This window comes from Bombus impatiens, unplaced genomic scaffold, assembly GCF_000188095.3.
Source record: "Bombus impatiens unplaced genomic scaffold, BIMP_2.2 scf_0146, whole genome shotgun sequence".
NCBI classification, from domain to species: domain Eukaryota; kingdom Metazoa; phylum Arthropoda; class Insecta; order Hymenoptera; family Apidae; genus Bombus; species Bombus impatiens.
In genome coordinates this window covers 459830-479834 of record NT_176565.1, presented here as the reverse complement: position 1 = coordinate 479834, position 20005 = coordinate 459830, and the positions used below count along the sequence as shown (strand labels likewise).

At 42.2% G+C, this 20005-nt stretch overlaps 1 protein-coding gene across 6 annotated transcripts in view; it reads right to left on the bottom strand.

Moving 5' to 3' along the window:
- Positions 1-20005, bottom strand: part of LOC100746211 (disheveled-associated activator of morphogenesis 1) — a 43466-nt gene that overhangs the window by 1967 nt on the left and 21494 nt on the right. For 3 of the 6 annotated variants that reach the window (XM_012382205.3, XM_012382203.3, XM_012382204.3), the window contains exons 2-10: positions 10328-10435; positions 3384-3692; positions 3070-3294; positions 2394-2991; positions 2038-2312; positions 1626-1958; positions 1064-1539; positions 426-862; positions 9-136 (exon numbers count right to left, since the gene is read on the bottom strand). In XM_012382205.3, the coding sequence (XP_012237628.1) occupies positions 9-136; positions 426-862; positions 1064-1539; positions 1626-1958; positions 2038-2312; positions 2394-2991; positions 3070-3294; positions 3384-3692; positions 10328-10369 (2823 nt within the window). In that variant the 5' untranslated portion in view covers positions 10370-10435. Of the gene's footprint in view, positions 1-8; positions 137-425; positions 863-1063; positions 1540-1625; positions 1959-2037; positions 2313-2393; positions 2992-3069; positions 3295-3383; positions 3693-10327; positions 10436-10888; positions 11166-12222; positions 12359-17767; positions 17791-20005 lie in introns of those variants that run through there. The other 3 variants (XM_024365680.2, XM_012382202.3, XM_003487240.4) reach the window with 3 other exon arrangements.

Below are 20005 nucleotides of genomic sequence, written 5' to 3'. Positions count from 1 at the left end.
AAACTTACTCTGGTCTTCATATCTTGGAACAGATCCTCCGCTTCCGCTAACCTACATGTAGCCTGTGCCTGGAAATCTCTCATTGCTGGTAAGAACATGTCTCCTTGAAGTACTTGAGACTGACCACGGTGGAATTCTAATAAAAAGTCGATAAAATTAAAGCAATCGTAAAACATAACGTTAGGTTGTCCGAAAAGTGTCTTTCTTTTACAGACACGTCTTTTACAACGGCGCATCTTTATACAAACACGAAACCTAATCTGTCGATCGTTGTGATCTTTATTTTGGGAGAATAAAATGGGTCATACGTAATTCGATAAAATAAAATAAAACGAAAAATGTTGTGCGTCCATTATTTTCTTATAAAAAGAAAGAAACTTTTCGTACGACCTAATAGTATTAATCAAGGCAATTACGAAGCATACCTATTTCCCTTTGAACGTCCTGAAGACCATTTTTTAAATTAGCCACCTCTTTCTGCAGATCAGCCATGCTAACTCTAGCTGCGGTTCGAACATGAGGCATATCCTCCTCGATATCCAACACCTCTCTAAACCTAGACTCAAGGATTTGAACCAAATAGTGCAGCAAAGTCGTGCCTTTGGAGCAAGAAGACTTGGTATCGACTAGACGATTCAAGGAAGCTAAGCGGAAACCGCAGGCATTCCCGCGAGCGTTTCCGCGATTTACGTAATTCCCTAGAGCTAAGACCAATTCCAGGAGCTTTCTAAGTCGCCGGGACCTGGCCACCTGTCGACTAGCTTCGAGCACCGCACGCATTCTCGGTGTCAATTCCGCAATGCTGGCAGCGAATTTCTTTTTGTAGTGAAGAGATCGTAATCTTTGCTCGTAATGCGGCACTCTGAAACGTGGATATCAGGAAATATCTTTTTAGAATGTCACCGAGTATTATCTGATCAAGTTTTATACCAGCGCAACGTATATACGATACTCCGTTTGTTTCGTTTGTCATAAATATTCGATTAAACGTTTGGTATGCATCGACAAAAACGTTATTTCTAGAAAAGAAAGGATCAACGATAGGAGATATAGATCTACGTACTTGGATATTTGGTATAAGAAACAATCGGCCCTGTTCTGAAGCTCTTTCTGATGTATGTCTAAAAGAGCAGCTTCTTCAGACGATGGGATATACTTCAATAGTTGTTCAACCATGTCTATGTGCAGAATATTCTGTTGGTCCATAGAGAGGATGGTTCTAGTGATCTCGTTGTCGGACATTTTCAACTTCGACAACAAAATCGTGCAGTTCTGAGCTCTCCTCGAATCAATCACTGACATGGTCTTCTTGTTCTTTCCTAGGGTTCGCAGATCTTCGATCGAACCCTCCGCGGACACTCCGTTCTTTTGATAAGCGCAAAAGATTTTATCGATCGATTCTAGATCCATGACGTTATATAACTTCGTGTCATCGAGTTCCGACCATATAGTGCCTTGCAACTTTTGCTCCGGTATCTTCGACCAATTAAAGGACTTCAAGGGATTGCTCGGTTGAGGAACATTCTTGATTATCTCCACCTGGATACGTTTAATTCTTTTCATTATTCAATGTACTGCGGTGACTGAGAAAGTTGGCAACTGTTAAAGATCAAAGGTTATCCTACCTTCATCGGAGGAGGAGCTGCGGGCATTAGGCAAGGAGGTGGTGGAGGTGCCAAGGGCGGAGGCGGGGGCGGGGGTGGCATTGGTTTGGCTTCAACCTTCTCAAGAACCTCGTCCTCGACGATTTTAATTGTCGCTTTCGCATCGTCCGGTAAGCTTCCGGAAGCTACCAATTGTTCCAGCCTCTTCCTCTCCGATTTCTCGTTGTTTATCTGTCGAGATAGCGTCTCGACGTTGTCTTGCAATTCCGAAATCCTCTGCTTCGTCTCTATATGCATCGACGTCTCCTTCTCGAGGCGTTCTTTCACCCTTGCCAAGCTGGCCTCTATATCTTCCTAGAAAGGTAGGTCAGGTCACGGATGAGAACAAGAGCGGACAACGATCTCAATTTGGCAAGACAAGACGATAAATTACTTTCTCTTGTGTTCTTAGATCTAACTCTTGTTCCTTCTTGGCTAGTCTACTCGACATGTCGGAATTTTCTCGCTCCAACTCCTCTGCCTTCTTCCTGGCCGCGACGAGTTCTTCTTCCTTTGCGAGCAAATGAACAATTTCCTTCACGTTGATCTCAATCGGCGCGACGTCGGGATTCCTTGTGACACCTGTATCATTTCCTTCTGACTGGAGAACGATTTGTTGCACGATCCGATCGAACAGTAGCCAGTGTTGAGGATGGGAGCCATAATCGACTGGAAGTAATAGAGAAATAACAGATAAACATCTTCCTTTTCAAGCGAGTAGTACGAGTAAGTGAAAAGAAGATATCTTACGAGGTAATAGAAGACAGTGTTCCAAAAGACTCAACAAATGAGGATACGCAGCGGTATGACTGAGCTTTCTCCTCAATAAATCGAACATCGCCGTAGCGCTCTTCGTGTCCACGTGTTCCTTTTCGAACTTCCTCGCCAATTCCTTCTCGTCTTCGTTTCTCACCATTTCAAAGAAATCCAAATGCCTATCTAACGTCTCATTTTCATATTTTCTAAGCTTTTCGATAATCGGTTGAATACCGAGCATCAATAATTCGTATCTTAGGTGTAACCTAAACTCCAAAGTCACTTGACCTGGTCCATAATTCAACACCGCGTTAATGAACGACATGATCGCCGTCTTCAGAGACAGATTGTCTTTGTAGATACCGAAGTTCTTATCCAAATCGTTTATAATACTTTGGAAACGTGTTCGTTCGGAATGATACTGCTGGAAATGTAGCATAGCTTCCAAGACTTTTCGATGACCACCTGGAACCAGGCAAACAGCGCCCAGAATTTCGAGAACGGATATCTTCGTCTTGATGTTTTCAGTCGCCAGCGACTGGGATATCGTATTGATGGCAGTAGGGTGCGCCAGTACGTGTGCTCTTCCATTCTGCAAAGACGATTAGAATTTCGATAGAACTTCTCGCTTAAAAGTGTTCAGTGATCAATTATTACAACCTAATCCTACCGAATTGTTCATCAACGCCTTCAAACACCCTATCACACTTGTATGAAGGTTGCTGTTAGCTGCCTCCGCGTCCATAGTTCCAAGAACTTGTAACAGAGCATTCAATCCATCGAGTTCTATAAACCTGAGCACGAAACTATGCGGCTGCGTCCTCAAAGCGGTCTTTAGGGCTTCGGTTTGTCGCATCTGATTCGAAACTTCTTCGCCCTCTTCGGGAAAGGGACTCTGAAATTAATAAGTTCTTCGTTAACATAAATATTAATTCATTAGTTAACAATGAAATGTTCACACATGAAAAATCACGAAATAATTACACTAGCTATCGTCTTCAGTCTGTTGATATAATCCTCGGGATCCCCGCTCAGATCTGTAGTTCTGAGTCCACCATTCTCAAGCGTGCCGTTACCTTTCCTGGAGCAATATATCTGCCACTTTTTGTTCGCCGGAAGTGCCAGAACCGCCTGTCGGTTGGCCTGGGTCAGGTCCAACTCGTCGACCAATTCGAGGAACATCTTGTTCAGTTCTTCCTCGGCAGGCATCGGCAGGGTGGGCGTCATTGCTTGAAGCGTGAGCGTACCCGTGTGCTCCACAACGCAATACGTGATTTCCGGTGGCTCGTCATCCTGTATGTAGAAGAAACATAGCCATATTTTCAGTCAGCTGTTGCAACCGCTGCTTTCATAGATAATCATTTGGTTTCCCTGCAGGCTTGTTTTTGCAGGATACGAGAGGCAAGATGATGAAGATGAAGATGATGATGATGATGATGATGATGAAAGGAGCAATAAAACGGGGAAGCAATTGTTACTTCGTTGCCGCTCAACGCGGAAGGATTTCATGGAGACGTTATTTTAATAATCGCACAGGAAATGCTAAAAATTGAGAAAAATGTCACGGAATTGGGTTCGACCTGTTTCGTTTAAACATCGCCAGATATTTTTGACTTTCCGTGAAAACCGATTGGGAACGAAGACGATCGAGGGTATGTAACCAGGTCTTGACCTTATTGAAGACGAGCCTCGGCATTAAATCGCGGAGTTGGCTGCTCGTCGAGATGCCGCTGTGAACCAACTTTACATGTGTACAGTGTGCGTGATCGACGATCAAACACGAGACGCCTTTTATATCGAACTTGTATCAAATATTTTGTATAAAAATATTGTCATGAACTTCGATACACATTAATGGTATGCTATATTTATCAAATTATTACGATGTTCGAGTTATACTGTGGTCCAGTTCAACCTGTATTTGCGATCCTCGAAGGACCATTAACTTCGTGCACTGTACCATTCTCGTGCCTCTCTCGCTTGGCTCGAGCAGTCAGAACCAGAGGCAGCAAAGGTCAGGGGACCGGCTCAGGCACTGGATTCCTAAGGTACTTTCACACGTGACTAGGAAATTACCTATATTCACGTACCAGGCCGTCGATTTATTCTTCGCAAACATCATGCTACGACCGAGAATATGCGTGCCATTTAAAATATTTATCGTTCGCTGAGCAACTTCGAGCAAGCTTATGGTTCGCGTGATGTATTTTTCACATATTCGTTGTGTTTGACCGTTATCACGAAGCGATAGGAAGAACTGTGTTAAGATAATAGTCAGTGCGAGAAACTAAGAATATTAGCAGTGTTAACAGTCTGTTGACAAGAGCATCGTCAAACTATTTGCACCATAGTTTACATAGTCAATTCCGCATTGCTGTAGAAATGTATAGATTTATCGTGTAGATAGCAGAAATAATTACTCGGTTTTTATTCTAAGAAGAATTTTCTCAATATAACAATCGAAATTTTCCCAATCCGCTCCTAACCAATTTCCCGATCGTCCAACGCTCAATTACCTCAAAAGTCGCTTACAACATCCAGCATCCCTCAATTCGTTTCAGGTTAACGCTCGCGGCGCGTTCACGCGCGATACTAGCACGTGAACGCGAAATAAGAGGAGATGCCATAAAGCGTGACACGCGACCGCCTGCCGGCACGCACACGTGAGTTTCAGCGCAAAAAGGCGAAGGAGGTCAGCCAGTTCGGAGCTGGATTCGTCGAGTTTACGCGACAGACTCCCTCCAACGGCCACCTTCCTCGTAGGACGAAAGTCTATCCACCGTGACGAATGCGTCGAGTAAATAACATGGATAGATTCCTCGGCGAAAAATCGAGATGGTAATGTATCGCTTGGCTAGGGTTTCTCCGCTTTGAGCAACGTGGTTCATACGGTGTTCACACGTAAGTAGATTTATCGTTTGAGAACTGCTGAGAAAACACGCGGTAACCTGCGACAAACTTCGTTAAACTCCTTCGTATCACAAATTTTATTCTTACTAACAAAACGATTTTCTTTACGAACTTCTTTAAACTTAATTTTCAAATTGGAAGACATATATCGTAAATCATGGTTTGCTATAAAATCTTTATCAACTACGTTGTCTTTGGTCAAACAGAAGATAGGTTTAAAGAATGTGATGTGTCATGATTACGAACGACGCTCTGGGTGAAAGATCTCGGCCGATCGCTGGAAAGTCCGACATCAACGCGAATCCCAGTATCGATCACCACCCTGCTCGTAAACGACCACGTGTTCAACGTCCGCACGTAATAAACTTTGTTATTGCACTATGTTGAGAAGATGATTATAAAATATAACCTGACGTTGTACGGAACGCAAACGACCGCTGAATGCAGTTCCGCGTCCTACCTTCTCATAAGCATATTTTTCCTCCGGCATCTCTCTGTTGTAGCTTGATAACAGGCGTAATCCGAGGCACGATCTTGGAAGCAACGTTATAACTGTATAAAGTGACCCGATTTAGCGCAACCACGTATTCATCGGCTGCACGCGATGTGATTTATAATCGGTCGGCTTGAAACGAAAGCGAAATATTATACGCGCTCGTGTCACGAACTCGTCTCGATGATAACTTCCTTGCAATTTCCAGGGATCTAACCTTAGATGAACCTTGGAATGTAACTCACCACCTAAGCACGTCGAACCAATTGATTCGAATTTACTGGCATTGCACTTGGCAAGGAGATCTATAGATTCTGTTTTTGTTTCACTGTACGGGTTGCCTTCCGGTGGAAAGGGAACACGTAAAAGTACCTCTCGCGCAGATCGTTTCAGGTTTAAGGACACCCACGCCCGCGTGGGCGAGTAGGTTGTCAACGTAACACGGAAATTAAGCGCAATGAGATTTGCAGATATGGCATACTGTCTACTCTTTATAGGTCTCGTAGCATGATCACGTGCTAATACTCGTTGAAAACTAGTTTCATCGTCGATAGATACTTTTTGTAACACACGATAGCCCAGAAAAAAATTACTCGTTGTGGTCGGAGAGGAGAATAAAGTCAATATACGGCGCGGATTAGTTTGCAAATGCTATAAGTTTTAAAAAAAAAGATTCAGAATCGTTCGAACAATCGTGATGTAATTTCGAAAGATCGCGAAAGAAAGTCATTACGCCCGTATTCTATTCTGCATCTTGAAGAAATTGCAGAAGCTTCGAAGCAAATGGAACAGATGGGCGATGGGAAACAACGTCGGCAATCGAGTTGCTCTCTGCGGATAGCACATACGCTTCTTCGGAAGCGTCGAGTTCGCAATAAACCGATGAGGTTGAAGTGGCTCGGAAGCCTGGCAAGAAATCCCCTGGGACGTGATCGCGTCAAACCCGCCGGCATTAGCATAATTTTTTCCGTTTCTCGCCGCGAATAGATCTTGAAGCGATTCTACGAACTGAATTTCTTGTCAAATGATGCTTATACGTCGCGGAACAGACGATACTCTCTCGTTCGACTACTCTACAGCCTCGAAGTTCGCGCGAGAAATGCCGATCTAAACATCGCGGTCGTGGGGTTGCTTACAAAGGTAATTTAAGCGTCGTAAAACCGAAAAATGTGGTCGAATTCTTCAAAACGTTACAGAAGAGTAGAAAATTGTCTAGAAACGAATCAAAAACTTGTAGCATTTGAAACAGAGAAAATGACTTGGGTAGCCTACCATTTTGCAAACGTGGAAGGAACGAAGATACGAAAGATACGAAAGAATTTTAAGAAACATTTTCCCGATGCGTTTACGTTCGCCTTCGTCGCGCGTCATCCACTGCATATAACTTTAGAGGCAATCAGAAGTAGACGACTTGAACGGTAAGAAGAATGAGCGATAAAATTGTTAGTACGATCGACGAATAGCGAAGGATCCGAGACGTCAAAATGAACAACGTTGAGACATGCAAATCGAGCAACAGGCATCCGAGTCCAATGATCCCCTAAGAAAAAGCCCGGTGAAGAGCGCGTTTTCATCGTTTCTTACGCTTCCGTTAGCACCGCGGTAAGCGTATATATATGTAATAAATTCCAGTATCGTCGATAATTGAAAGCGTCGCCGCGAAACACGTAAAGAACGCTGTGTTCCACCAGTCACACGCGATACCGATCGTTTGTAGACTTTCCAACGCGCCGCTTGCTACCTTCTATGGCGCATTCCATCGGATCTCTCGTTCGACAGATCTGCCGCTTGAAAAAACGACTACAGAACCTGCGAGGATGCTGGAAATACGATTATGTTCACCGTAGAGTATCAGACTCCTTTTCCTCTCTGGACACGCCCTGTAGTACTACGGAACCGCTGAACAGGGTTGATCGGCATAATGGAATCTACGGGTCATAGGATTCCCTCAAGGACGACTGGATGGGAATCGCGATGGATTCCTCCTGGAAGTAGACACACGTTTCTCTTTTTTTTTTTTTTTTTTACTCGACTCCAAGGAACAACGATGTTATGGTCGTTCGTGAAATACGAAAGAAGTGTTCTCGAATGTGGATCTATGGATATGGAAGAATCGTCGAAAAACGAGAATACCATACACTTTCTGAGCTATTAACTTTGAGCCAAGCTTCCTCTTTGCTTTCTACAGTATGAGCATTTATGAACCGAAAAACCAGTGCCTTGAATAAGGCGTCCATTATTAAATTAAGACATAAACTATGAATGAGTTCGTCAGTTGTCGACGATATATGCTATCGAGTTATCGATCCTACTTATCGCAATTGTGATATCTGAAAAATCTCTCGCTGGTATTTAATATAGGAATATAAGATGAAAAAGACGCGGATTGTTTCACAAGATTGAGGTCGATGCGTTTCTTTTTATTACAACGATTTGGGTCCTGCGTTTAATCAATTGGTCATCGTCGCTGTCGCTCTTGCGTTCAAAGTTAATTACGTTGACCGTTGTACCGTGTCAAAGAGGCGATATAAATGCATGAGAAAGTTTACTATCTTCGACTACAACTTCGGTCGTCACGTCTTTCTATCGCCCAAAAAAGTTACGTGTCAATTTTGTCAAGACATTGCAAGTAGATGAAGGAATAAAAAGAATTTAATAGTTTTACTTTAAAGAAACGTAGAGACGTAAAGTTTAGTAGTGCAGCAATAAACAATATTGACAATATATTTCGTATTGCAATCTTCTTTCCTTTCTATTTTAGCTTGGAAGATACCTCTTAACTATAAAGCATCATCACCGCGCGATCTTCTTGTCACAAGAAGAAACCACTTTTTAATCGATCAAAGTGCATTCGAAAGTGGTCATCTTCAAGCTTCATCGATTCTCAAAAGGAAGTTGAATTTCCTTTATCGAGGGGGACATCTGTACCGTCACGGGCCACGCAGTCAAAGACCCAGGATGTCTGGATAATTTGTATGAAGAAGATGCACCGGTTCGTGACAATGCGATCTCTCGTTCAAAGTATTTTGAACAGACATTGCACATATTTTTCGTCGTTGATTCGCGCCCACCTTGCGATGACCACTGAATTATTTATCACTTAACGGAGACAGGGAAATGTATAGTTTTGATTTCACATGGAAGCATTGGTGTCAGGATTTATTGGAAATCCTTCTTGTCAGATTTACAACGTCATTTGTCGTTGCAGCTCACACAGAATAGCAAAAATTCTCAACGACAGAATAAAAGCAACATTTTTTATTTATGATCGTTCATTCTTACATAGCAATAAGAATTATACGAATTTATGTTGCATCACAACGTAATGAGATTCGTCGATCTGAACATAATAGAACATCTCGCGCGTTGAACGCATCGAGTAACGCAAGGAATCGTTTCAGCATCTAATTTTTAGCAGCACTTCCGGCGGCTTTCCGGTTCAGAAGAGATCGTGACCGATTTATAACTCATGTATATGCCATAATTGCATGCTCGTCCAGAATGCAAAGAAGAAGCATCGAACTTTGCTAATGATCCAATCTTCAACACTTTCGATTCCGATACCGATTCGCCTTTCTCCTTCGACCAATTCCTAAGTTTCGTATCAAAATTATAGCTTAGATTCGCGTATGCGATTAATCCGATTATATGCTTATCGCGATTTGAAGTTTCTTTAGACGGTGTCACGAGCTGTTTACGGAACGAAGAAAGTAACCGGTCTCTCCTCGACCAAATAGAAATCCCAGTGAAATTATACGGACACGGTCGAGAACGTTCCCTTTCGGGATCAAAAAGTCTGGGAATCTCGACGACTCGAACACGCGCTGGCAACGCACACGTGTTGCTTTTGCATTGCAGATGTCATCCGAGAATGCTTTGCATTTATGGGTGTGTGCCTGGCACGATGATTTAATACGGCATCATCTCTCTGCTCGTACGGGAATTCGACCGATCCAAACGAGTCATCTTGACGCGACTTAGCATCGTTTCGACTCTTCGGAAAAGCGCCGTCTCTACGTGTATTTTGTTCTCGTTCAAACTATTCTACCTTGACTTACGCAACTACTTCCTAATGACAATATGCTTCGTAGAAGTTCAGGTAATCAGTTCTCGTTTGCTAGTTACCGATTCGAGCGAATAGAATGCGGAACGGCATTTGCGGTAGGCACGAAATCGATTCTCGCCCGCCGCGATCCACTAATTGTTCTCGTTCAAGCGTTTCGTTATGCTTCTATTTTCCGATTGTTTTTATTTGCAAATATTTGCGCCGTAATAATAGTACCGTTTGCAGAATGGTTAAGTAGAATTAACGAAAGATTCGTTACGCTTATAAATTGGAGAAAAGTTCTTATCGATCGTACGCGTTTCGCCGAGAAAATATGAAACGAAACACATATAATTTTTGTTCGGCCAGCCGATAGACAGCGCATCGGCAAACTCGGACAAATTATAGGGTAACTCATAATTGCTGTAAAGACTTGTTTGGTTGGATGAAGTTTCTAATTGTAGCAACTCTCGTTCTTACCTGAAGGCAACCGCAGAAAGACTTTTTCACCCGCGATGGCATCGTCTGGCAGCGACCCACGAATTCCTTCAAGGGCTGTGGACTCTTCACTGGACAGCTCGGAATCCTCTGCAAGTCAGAAAACGTCCCAATCACTTAATCGATTCGCCGATAAAATGTCACGATACTAAATTTTCCAATCGATATTCGGACAAAGAAGTTTCCTAAAAGATCGGACTTACGAGCTTTAGGAATCGCGTTTCGTCGTAAAGACGCGCCTGTCTAAAACGAAAAACATTGCCTTTCACTCGCTTTTGTCCAATATGAATTCCTACGGTACCAAACGTTATAAAAAGAACAGGTAGGGCAACTTGTTACGGAACCCGAACGTAATGCAGCTCTTGTATGACAGCGTCGTAACGATGCGATGATTGATTTGTCATTCGTGTTACGCAAAAATTCATTCTATTCCTCGTCGTAATTACGACATTTTTTCAAATTCTAAAAGTACCTAACACAGTCACAGATTTATTCTATACACCGGTAATTATCCCAACATAAATTCACTTCACGAACACCTACTGAAAAGAATCTCGAGGTCCAACCGTCCTGTCCGGGTTCCGGACAGGGCTCAATTTCCTCGTGTTGGTTAGTGGACGACATGCGGCTGATTCGATGATAACACTTTTATTTCTCCAACGAAGGATAGGAAGGCCGAAGGCGACGACACGGTACTGATCGTAATGGAGAGCGCAATTACTCGCGAATTTCACTTTTGCACGTTCAAAGTATGGGCGCATCAGAGCGCCGGCGAGACTGCCTCTTGGCTGATGAGCCGAAGAGTCTCGAGCCGACAACGAGGTCGAGTCAACGAAGTCCCTCTTATCGTACCGTCGAATTTCTTATCGCCACGCACGGAAAAATAAAGAACGCCGGTAATTTTTGCTAGTGGGTTATCGTGCAGGTATATATGAATATGTTTGCGGTCTCCTTCGTCAAAAAGTATTGATAAACGACCATTGTACAGAAGCAAAATTAATGTCTGGAATTCTTCGACAGAAGGTATGCCTGCGATGTACCTTTGTAAAATTTGGAATAGTAACATAGTGAAAGATAAGAAGCGACAACTGATTATTGAGTTTGACTGATCGTTTTCAGCAAATGGTACAACCTTATCTCTGTTATCACGTGCTATGCCAACTGCGCGTCCCAGCAAAATATGCCCAGACGTTGGGAAAACATCAATGGAGAAACTCGAGACGCCGAGTCGCTCGAAATTCAGCCTCTTTTCACTCTTACTTTATTGCGTATCGATGATCTAAAAAAAATGTAGCTTCTATAGTCGCAGCTATTTTTCACACTGTCGTGGAAATTTATGGCTGTGCCGATTATCCTCGTTATTGTATTTTCACGATATCATTCAACGACGAATACGAACATCTACACCTTAATACCTTTCTCTTGGAAAGCATAAACTCCGGTTAGGCTCGAGGATGCAGCTAGGTTTTCTCAATTAATTCAGCAGGTCTGCGTGTGACGCATAGACGTTACCATGTAGCCGAGGACAGCATCGTTCCCTTTATTTCATGGAACAGCTGTTGCCCGAGGTAATTGTAACCTTCTATGAGCCGTTAGCTGGAGCCTCGTGTAACGAGAATGTTGTACACACATAACCGTCGTTCGCGAGTATGCGGCTACTCACGATGGTCGAGTATCGTGGCAACGTTTCGTGACGTGCAACATTATCTGCTTTGCGAAATTCATCTTCCCTCGAGCGGAACCCTTTGTGGAAATTCTATGTCACCGATGGACTCGATTCTTCCGTCATAGAAATCGCTTTCGTTTCGCGTCGTAGTTCGCGTTTCTATCGGAATGCGGGTCGATCGAAGAAATGGAAAAAATATCGACGGACTAACCTGCTAACTGCTCCGTTTGAGGAAGACTTACTGGCACGGATATGTAATACGTATGTAATGGGAATTCTTCGATAACTGATAGTTTGCCGAAGACAATATTTACGATACATACTTTCGTGAACAGACTCAGCAAGGTTGCACGATTTAATCTACGCCTAAATCGTTTCCTCGTAAGACACCAAGACACGCCAGCCTGTCACGGGTTACAGATTCGCAACTGTAAATACAAATAGATCAGTGGTTCTCAAATTGCGACACGATTGTACAGCATTAACTATTGCCCGATTCAGAAATGTAAATTATATTTGATTTGACAGAATAACTCAATCATGTACAAATATCAGAGTAGACATTCGATCTAAACGAAGTGAAATCCAAGAACGGATTGTTGGAAGAATATATCGAAGATGAGACCCAATTTGTTTACATAATCGCGTCAGTGGTGCAATGAGTTTTGCAATCGCAATTTCTGAAGGAAATCATGCTCGAATAGTCGATTGGACGAAAGAAAATCGTGAAATGAATGACGAACGGTCATGTAATCGATGGCATTTGAAAGGCGCCGATTAATTCTGCGCTTCATTAATCGTCCGGATACGAGAAATGTCGTTGAGTGGGCCATAGAATCGGACAGATTTTCACCGTAGTATAAATCGCATCCTGGATAAAAGGTGCCTCGAAAGCGCGGGTTCTGTCAATGGTCGTTTCGGCCCGCATAAAATGAGGCCTCTGCGTGCGGAGCACAGGTAAACTTTCGAGTTTCGTCTCGCGTGAATCGATGCATGGGACACGTGGTAATCATCGCCTCTTCGATTCGAAGAAACGAGGGCAATCATGGAATCCATGACTTTGTTATTACAACTATTACCATTAACTGGTAGTGGGAAATCTTGGTAGTGCCGTGGTGAGTTTACGTTGAAAATAAAGAATATTTACATTGATAAAATAAATATACAGGGATATTCGAGAAATGCGGTCAACTTGTACATTTTACTCAAGTGAACGCAGAGATGACTGAACGAAAAGTTAAAAGGTTTAATTAAATATACTTCTTAAGCAAAACGACGCAAGCGATAGAGCCGATCTTCTATCTTATTTCGTTAAATAAAGGAGCAGCTATACGAATGTGATAGCTGAGTTTCATTGGAGAAAAAGGCGTCGTATAAGAGTACAACGCTCATTGAACCGTTCAACTCTTTCTTTGGTTTTCTAGATTCAGCGTGGAGAATCTAATATCTAAAAACTCGTAGCCTAACCTATTTAAATTGATCGAACGATGTACAGTTATGAACAATGGCGAGAAATGTATGTCAGCCAGATTGAAAATTGGATTCGCGCACGAAATGTCTAACAGTTGACTGGAAACAGAGTTTCCACGGCCATTTTCTCTTCTTCTCCCTCGTTCCTTTGATCGTTGCCAAAAATATACACGGCTTCTGGGAAGTAGATTCCATCTAGCGGAGGAACACGTTGGAATTCAAAAAACTCGAACAAGAATTTTCGTGTAAATGAATGAAATCGAACACTAGAGCCATTTGGACTTTGTCGTCTCTTACGAAAATAGAACGCGTGACGCTGGGAATTTATTTCATTTCGATATCATTTATAATATTGTATCGATAAAGCGGTATCGATTAATTGGGAACGTGTTATCAAACAGTTATCTCGCGATTACGTCGCTTCGACCGAAATTTATACGTTCCACCGTGAATTTCAATGCTGATTTAAGAGCTTAGAAAACAGTCGATTAAGGAATGCCTTTTGATTATGTATCACGCGCGCAATTATGACATTAACCTTAGAAGAGAAACTCGCTGGTCTGAAGATTCTAATTTCGATCGGAGCCGGGAGAGCCGCGTAGTATTTCATATGTTGATTTATATTTAGATAGGACGATGCACAAAGAGTTGAGAGCAGCTTCGAATCGGGTTATTAAACGGATGTGTCTATGTATCTCGAACCGATTGCAACGTGATTCACGTGATGCCTAGGAGGATAAAATTGCAAGAAGCCATCGTCGCTGACACGATAATTTATCAGTGAAAATAAGGCAAGCGTCAACATTTGCATGCTGCAATGATTGAGATATAAGTCTTCAAAAAACGGGGCTTTCGCCTCAAAGAAGATAAAAGATAGAATCTATATGAATATAGCGAGTTTTCATTTGTTCGATCATTAATTCGCATTTCCTAATATTTCTATTAAACAAGCTGAGCTAATCGGACAGAAAGAGGACGAGGGAATAGCAAAACGAGCTTCGAATCTCACGGCACCGGTTATCCGGTCTCGGTAGCTATTCTTCATGACCTCCCGCCACTAGAAATCTCGACGTTAAACACTCTCGCGTGATTTGTCATCGTAGATCGCCTCGTGCATCATTCGAGAATGTTAATTGCGAACGGCTTCGTGAGACAGGCTGCACGAGATTACTCTTATTGCGCTCGATACACGCGTTCGAGGATGTACATTTTCAGAAAAGGAGAACAAAAGATACCTAAGTACGACTTAATAGAGCTAAGATCCTCCTTAGTCTCGTCATCGTCGTGTTAATCGTGTTATGATTGCTGCAATTTTGCAGCAATTCAAGGTTTGCTGAAGTAATTAAAAAACGCAGTCGATTATAATTCGAGATACGGAAATTTGCCACATTCATAGAAGTGTACAGAAGAAATCGTAGGATCAAAATTGTAACAATTTGTGGAAAGTCTAAAAGCAGCTTTCCAACGCCAGGAAGGAACATAAATCCGATGATTTACGAGATGCTTGGAAAGAAAACGAACCAGAATGTTTGAGTCTAGCCTGAATTTGATAGCTTCGGTGATCGATCTACAGACACCACCAGATATCTTTGCACCGCATTTTTTAACTGGACTACGATGTGTGTGAGAGATGTCAAAGATAACTTAAAATGGTGACCATGTTGATGTTGATGGGAAAAAATGTTCCAGTGAAAGATTTTGGAATTTAAATCTATTCAACCAAGGTACATAGTTTCGTTTCGTTCCTCAAGGAAAACATGTTTAGGGATTCGTAATAAGATATTTTCGAATGGCATTTGCATGTGAAAGTTTGTTTCTGAAATGGTAATTTCAGTAACTGTTTCCATAGACAGCTATTAGCCTAGTGGAATATTTATTTCTATCTGTGTGAGCGCTGTTTACGCGTTAAAATAGTCAAATCGATAAATTTCAAATTGATTGATCTTTCTACGCCAGGAAACAAAGGACTCTTTATTAAGCCTTTTTATTAAGTCTTTTTATTGCTGTTCACTTTTAATTGAACGTTTCATCTCATAACCCATAAAAACGAACGTCGGTTTGTAACAACCGGCACAATAAAACCAACACTTGTATCTGATTAAGTTTTTACGACGGAAAGCCACGAATTCCTTCCTGTTACGATTAGAATACGAACAAACTAGGCCAGACTCCATTCAAGAATTCGATTGGATTCCCTTTGATAAAATAAACACGCAACAAAATTCCGTTTCTCTTCAGGAAGTAAAACACGGATTGTTCTCTCATTTCTAAGTAAGAATTCCCGGTGTCCACTCCAGAAGGATCGTGTGCAAAACAGGGAGAAAGCGAGGTCTAAGGAACCTATTCTTCTACTATGTTAAGTGATTGCGATACCCGTTCCGGATATGGAACGCATCGATCAATCGGCGCCGATAAGGGAGGGCACCCAAAAAGTTTCACTCGCCGAATATCTTCGGTGAGAGTTCGGGCTAAAGAGAGACACCTGTTCGACCGGGAGAAAGAACGAAACCGATAATTCAGCTACTTTTCAGCGACCATTGTTACATACGTTTCACCATGCTCGATTGCTTTTCCATATATGGAGATACCTGGGAACACTTTCGACTCGACATCTCGCCCTGCAAATTTCACAGTGTTCCCTCATCGAAGACAGGAATATTTCAGAGTCTGAGAAAAATCGGAAATTGGACTTCTGTACTAAAATATAATTCTGAGTAAAATTGGTCGAATCATTAGGCAAGGACAACGGCCTGGCGCAAAGTATATATACATATACATACATAATTTGCACTCGGATGCGTGCACAGAATGCGAATAGATGCGCAACGTACGCAACGACTTGCACAAGGAACCGTTTAGATGCGGGCTTCTTTTTTTATCTGCTTGTATAATTTTTAATTAGTCGCGGATGCGTGCGATGGTGAATGTACCTTAACGAAAATATCGCTTCTTCCTCGTTGCTTCAAGCATTCTTATAAATTGAGAGAAAAGACGAGACGATAACATTAGTTGACTTACTTAGTGCTAATTAGTCTCGTGTTTTGCGAGATTTAATTACCGTAACCATAGCAGATTCGACAGAGACATTATATCTGAGCGACGTAAATCGATATATCTCTATAACGAGGAAATGAGTACACAATACTTCGTCTATCGTATCTTCTCCTAAGGTTTAGTTTGCGTTTTCACTTATTTATGAGGATCGTAAGAGATTCTCATAGTCTCTCTTTCGATATCAGTCGCCCCATTGTTAATAATCAGAGCCAGAGAATCGCGAGTAGGATTTCTCCTTTCGATTACGATTTCCATAATCTGCTTCTATAAATGTAACGAAAAAAGAAAATTGCTCGCGCAAATCGCCATTCTAAGGGCGATTAAACCACATCGAGATTCCGCAACGCACGATTTACGACAATAATGTAGAGCAAAATGTGTCCAAGATCGTCAAACGATGGATTTTCAATCTTCGCGATTCATTAACGTGGACGCTTTCGAAATTTTCAAGAAAAACTGTTATGCCATGTATACGACAACGTCGCAAGAGACGCAAGATTTTTAGCATGGTAGTTCATAGCAATTTAGTTATTGCTGCGGGTGATTCAGTGGTTGTAGCAGGAATCCACAAGCTTTGGGTTGGAATATGCAACTATCGAAGCGAGCCCCTGGCGATCCCGCCGGCAAAAACGATCGAGCCAGACTTAAACCAGTCGATCGTAACGAGGTAATCGCTAAACATCTAGTCAAGTTGCGTCCAAGCTGACCAGAATGGTTCCGAAAAAAGACATATAACGCGATCACCGACACGGATAACTACATACGTTTGCATATACGATTATGGTGCGGAGTGATTTTCCTATGAACGGTAAAACTCAATATGTAATTTCTACGACGATATCACGATTCGTACGGTTGTTTATTAATCTAGTTGAAACACGATTATCATCGAGTTGTCAGTCCCTACCAGGCGAACAGGTAACTTTTAATTGACGGAAGTGAGCATCGATTTGTGGTATGCCAAGTGATTTTTCACGGTGTAAGAACCACAATCCAAGATCATCTATAGAACTTTACGTTTCCGGCTAGCTGCGGAAATGAGAGCAAAAACAGTAGAAGACTTACATAGGAGCACAAGCGCAAAGGAATTCCAAGCGCAGTTTCCAGATTAAAACGATTTTCAATGTCGAATTTGAAAACGAGACTGTATTTTTTACACATTCGTAGAGTTGTCTTGCTTGTTCGATTAATCATTTATATAAATATTACAACATTTATCACAAGAATATTACCAGATTTATCTTGCCCATCTTCTCCAGCACGGTGTCCATTCTGGCTGTTGATAATGAACCACTTCCTGGAAAGGAATACCTTTCGGATTATGTCCGCAATGGGATGATGTCTTGCTCGAAGCGTAATCAATTTTTTTTCTCAGACGATCAAGATTTTTCCACAAACACTGATAAATTACGCATATCCTGTATCACGGATGGAGCTAAACCGACGCGATATGTTCCCTTAATAAAGCGGTACACAACGTTCTTGCGACTAATTTCACCAGACTTCGATTTCATTCGCTATCACGGAGAAATCCTGCTTCTCGTCGCTTGGAAACTTCTACGAAGCCGGCTCCATGAAAGAAACCACTAATCGAATTAATTGATCACCGAGATTCTGCGGTGGAATCGGAACCCTCGTTATTCCTCCAGTCACTATTGTCTTGAGAAAAGCTTCTCATCGGATCTTTCTTTCTTTGCAAGTTATTTTAACAATTTCTGCTTGCCATTGACCAAATATTATCCCGTTTCTTTGTCACGACATCATTTCCTATTCGAAACACCAAATCGAATCGGCCTTCTTCTAGTTTTCCTCGTAATCTTTTTTCACCATGTCTCGTTAATTTAACGAGCAAGTTCAAGGACCGATTAAACAAAATAAAACCGGGAAACGAGTTTGAGGCGCGACGTCTCGTCGTGGGCATGGAACGCGAGAGGATCGCGGCTGCGGAACCTTCTTGCTCGCGATTGTAGGTTGAACTGCCAGGTGAAAACACAACACCTCTCAACCTGCACAGGTGCACACAGAGGCCTCTCGGCTGGCCCCTGAAAGGAAGGGGGGCCTACTTGTGCTGCGGGGACTGTTCAGCACGGATACCTTAATCTTTGCTTGACCATCCGACCGATATTGTTTGACGTTTAATATGCAGAACTAACATTAGAAGAAATGAGCAAATTTCAAGAACCTTTGGAAAATTTGGCAATGGGATACTTCCAGAGATTCGCCATCTCTTGTATCGTAAAACTAGGGGAATATTTTTCTTTGAGATAAACGATTCATAGGTGTCAAAAAACATCCGACAACTTTACGAAGAAAAGGTTTTGTTGCAATTGGCGTGCGCAATACGAAAGATAAAGCTTCTCGAAGATGATTTTATGCCCCCCTCATTTTTTCTTGGCCGCTGAGACATTGATTAAACGAAATTACATATACATGCAGTTCGCTCAATTCGATATCGGACAAAGTTAATACCAGGTTTAATGACACGCAGGTTAAAACCTTCGCGTCGATAAAGTTTTATTGCTCGACCGAATACTTTTCTCTCGGCCTAAAGCTTTCGACGCTTCGAATGGAAGAGACGTTTCGAGATAAGTTGACCGGGATGGGCGTGAACGACCCAAATTTTACGCGACTCGGCGCTTTTGGAGTTTTTGCCTTGCTGTCATGAATGAATATTTATACGCAGCCGAATGCAAGGTAATATGTAATTTGTCAGCACGGTAAATGTACGCGGAGTTACTCGGGTTCGAGGGAAAATGCTTTATGAAGCATCAAAGATACCTTCCTAAATATTGCTTTTACTTCAAAGGAACATGTGCACGTAATTCTAAATAGAAGTGGAGAACGTGCAGTACATTTGGGCTAAAATACCAACAGCTAGCAGTTCTTTCCCTTTCTTGCATTTGCTTGTGCACTTTTCGGTGATAGCTCTATTGCCTACGAAGCAAGATCTGACCAGCTGGCCGCCATATTACGAACCTACGCGAGAAGAGACGTGTACGCAAGAAGAATTTGTAATTTTGCGATTCGTTTCCTGGAACCGCGCGATACTGCTGAGAATTCTGTAAATTTTCTATCTGTACGTCTTTTCGAAAAAGCAGAGAAGAAACGTAAAGAGTTTTTGAAAGTGCAGTCATGAAAAACGCCAGCCAAACCGGGAAATACGCAACAGTAACAAGATGCAGAGCCAAAAATGAAAACGTTGCTGGATGCAGAAAAGGTACGAAAATTGTTGGCATTTTCTCTTGGAAGTTCTGTTCGTTTCCGTGGGCTTTTGGTAATCGTGCTCGAGTACGATTGCGTGTATATTGTACTTAAACGGGCAGCAGGTGGAACAGGAGATAAAAAGCGGCCAACCAATAGTCAGTCGTGGAAATCGCGAGAGGTGTACGCGTGCCACGTGCTTTCGAGTCACGAGAGACATAGCCTTCCACGGGCTGGAGGAAAGATTAGAGAAAAAACAAACAGAGCTT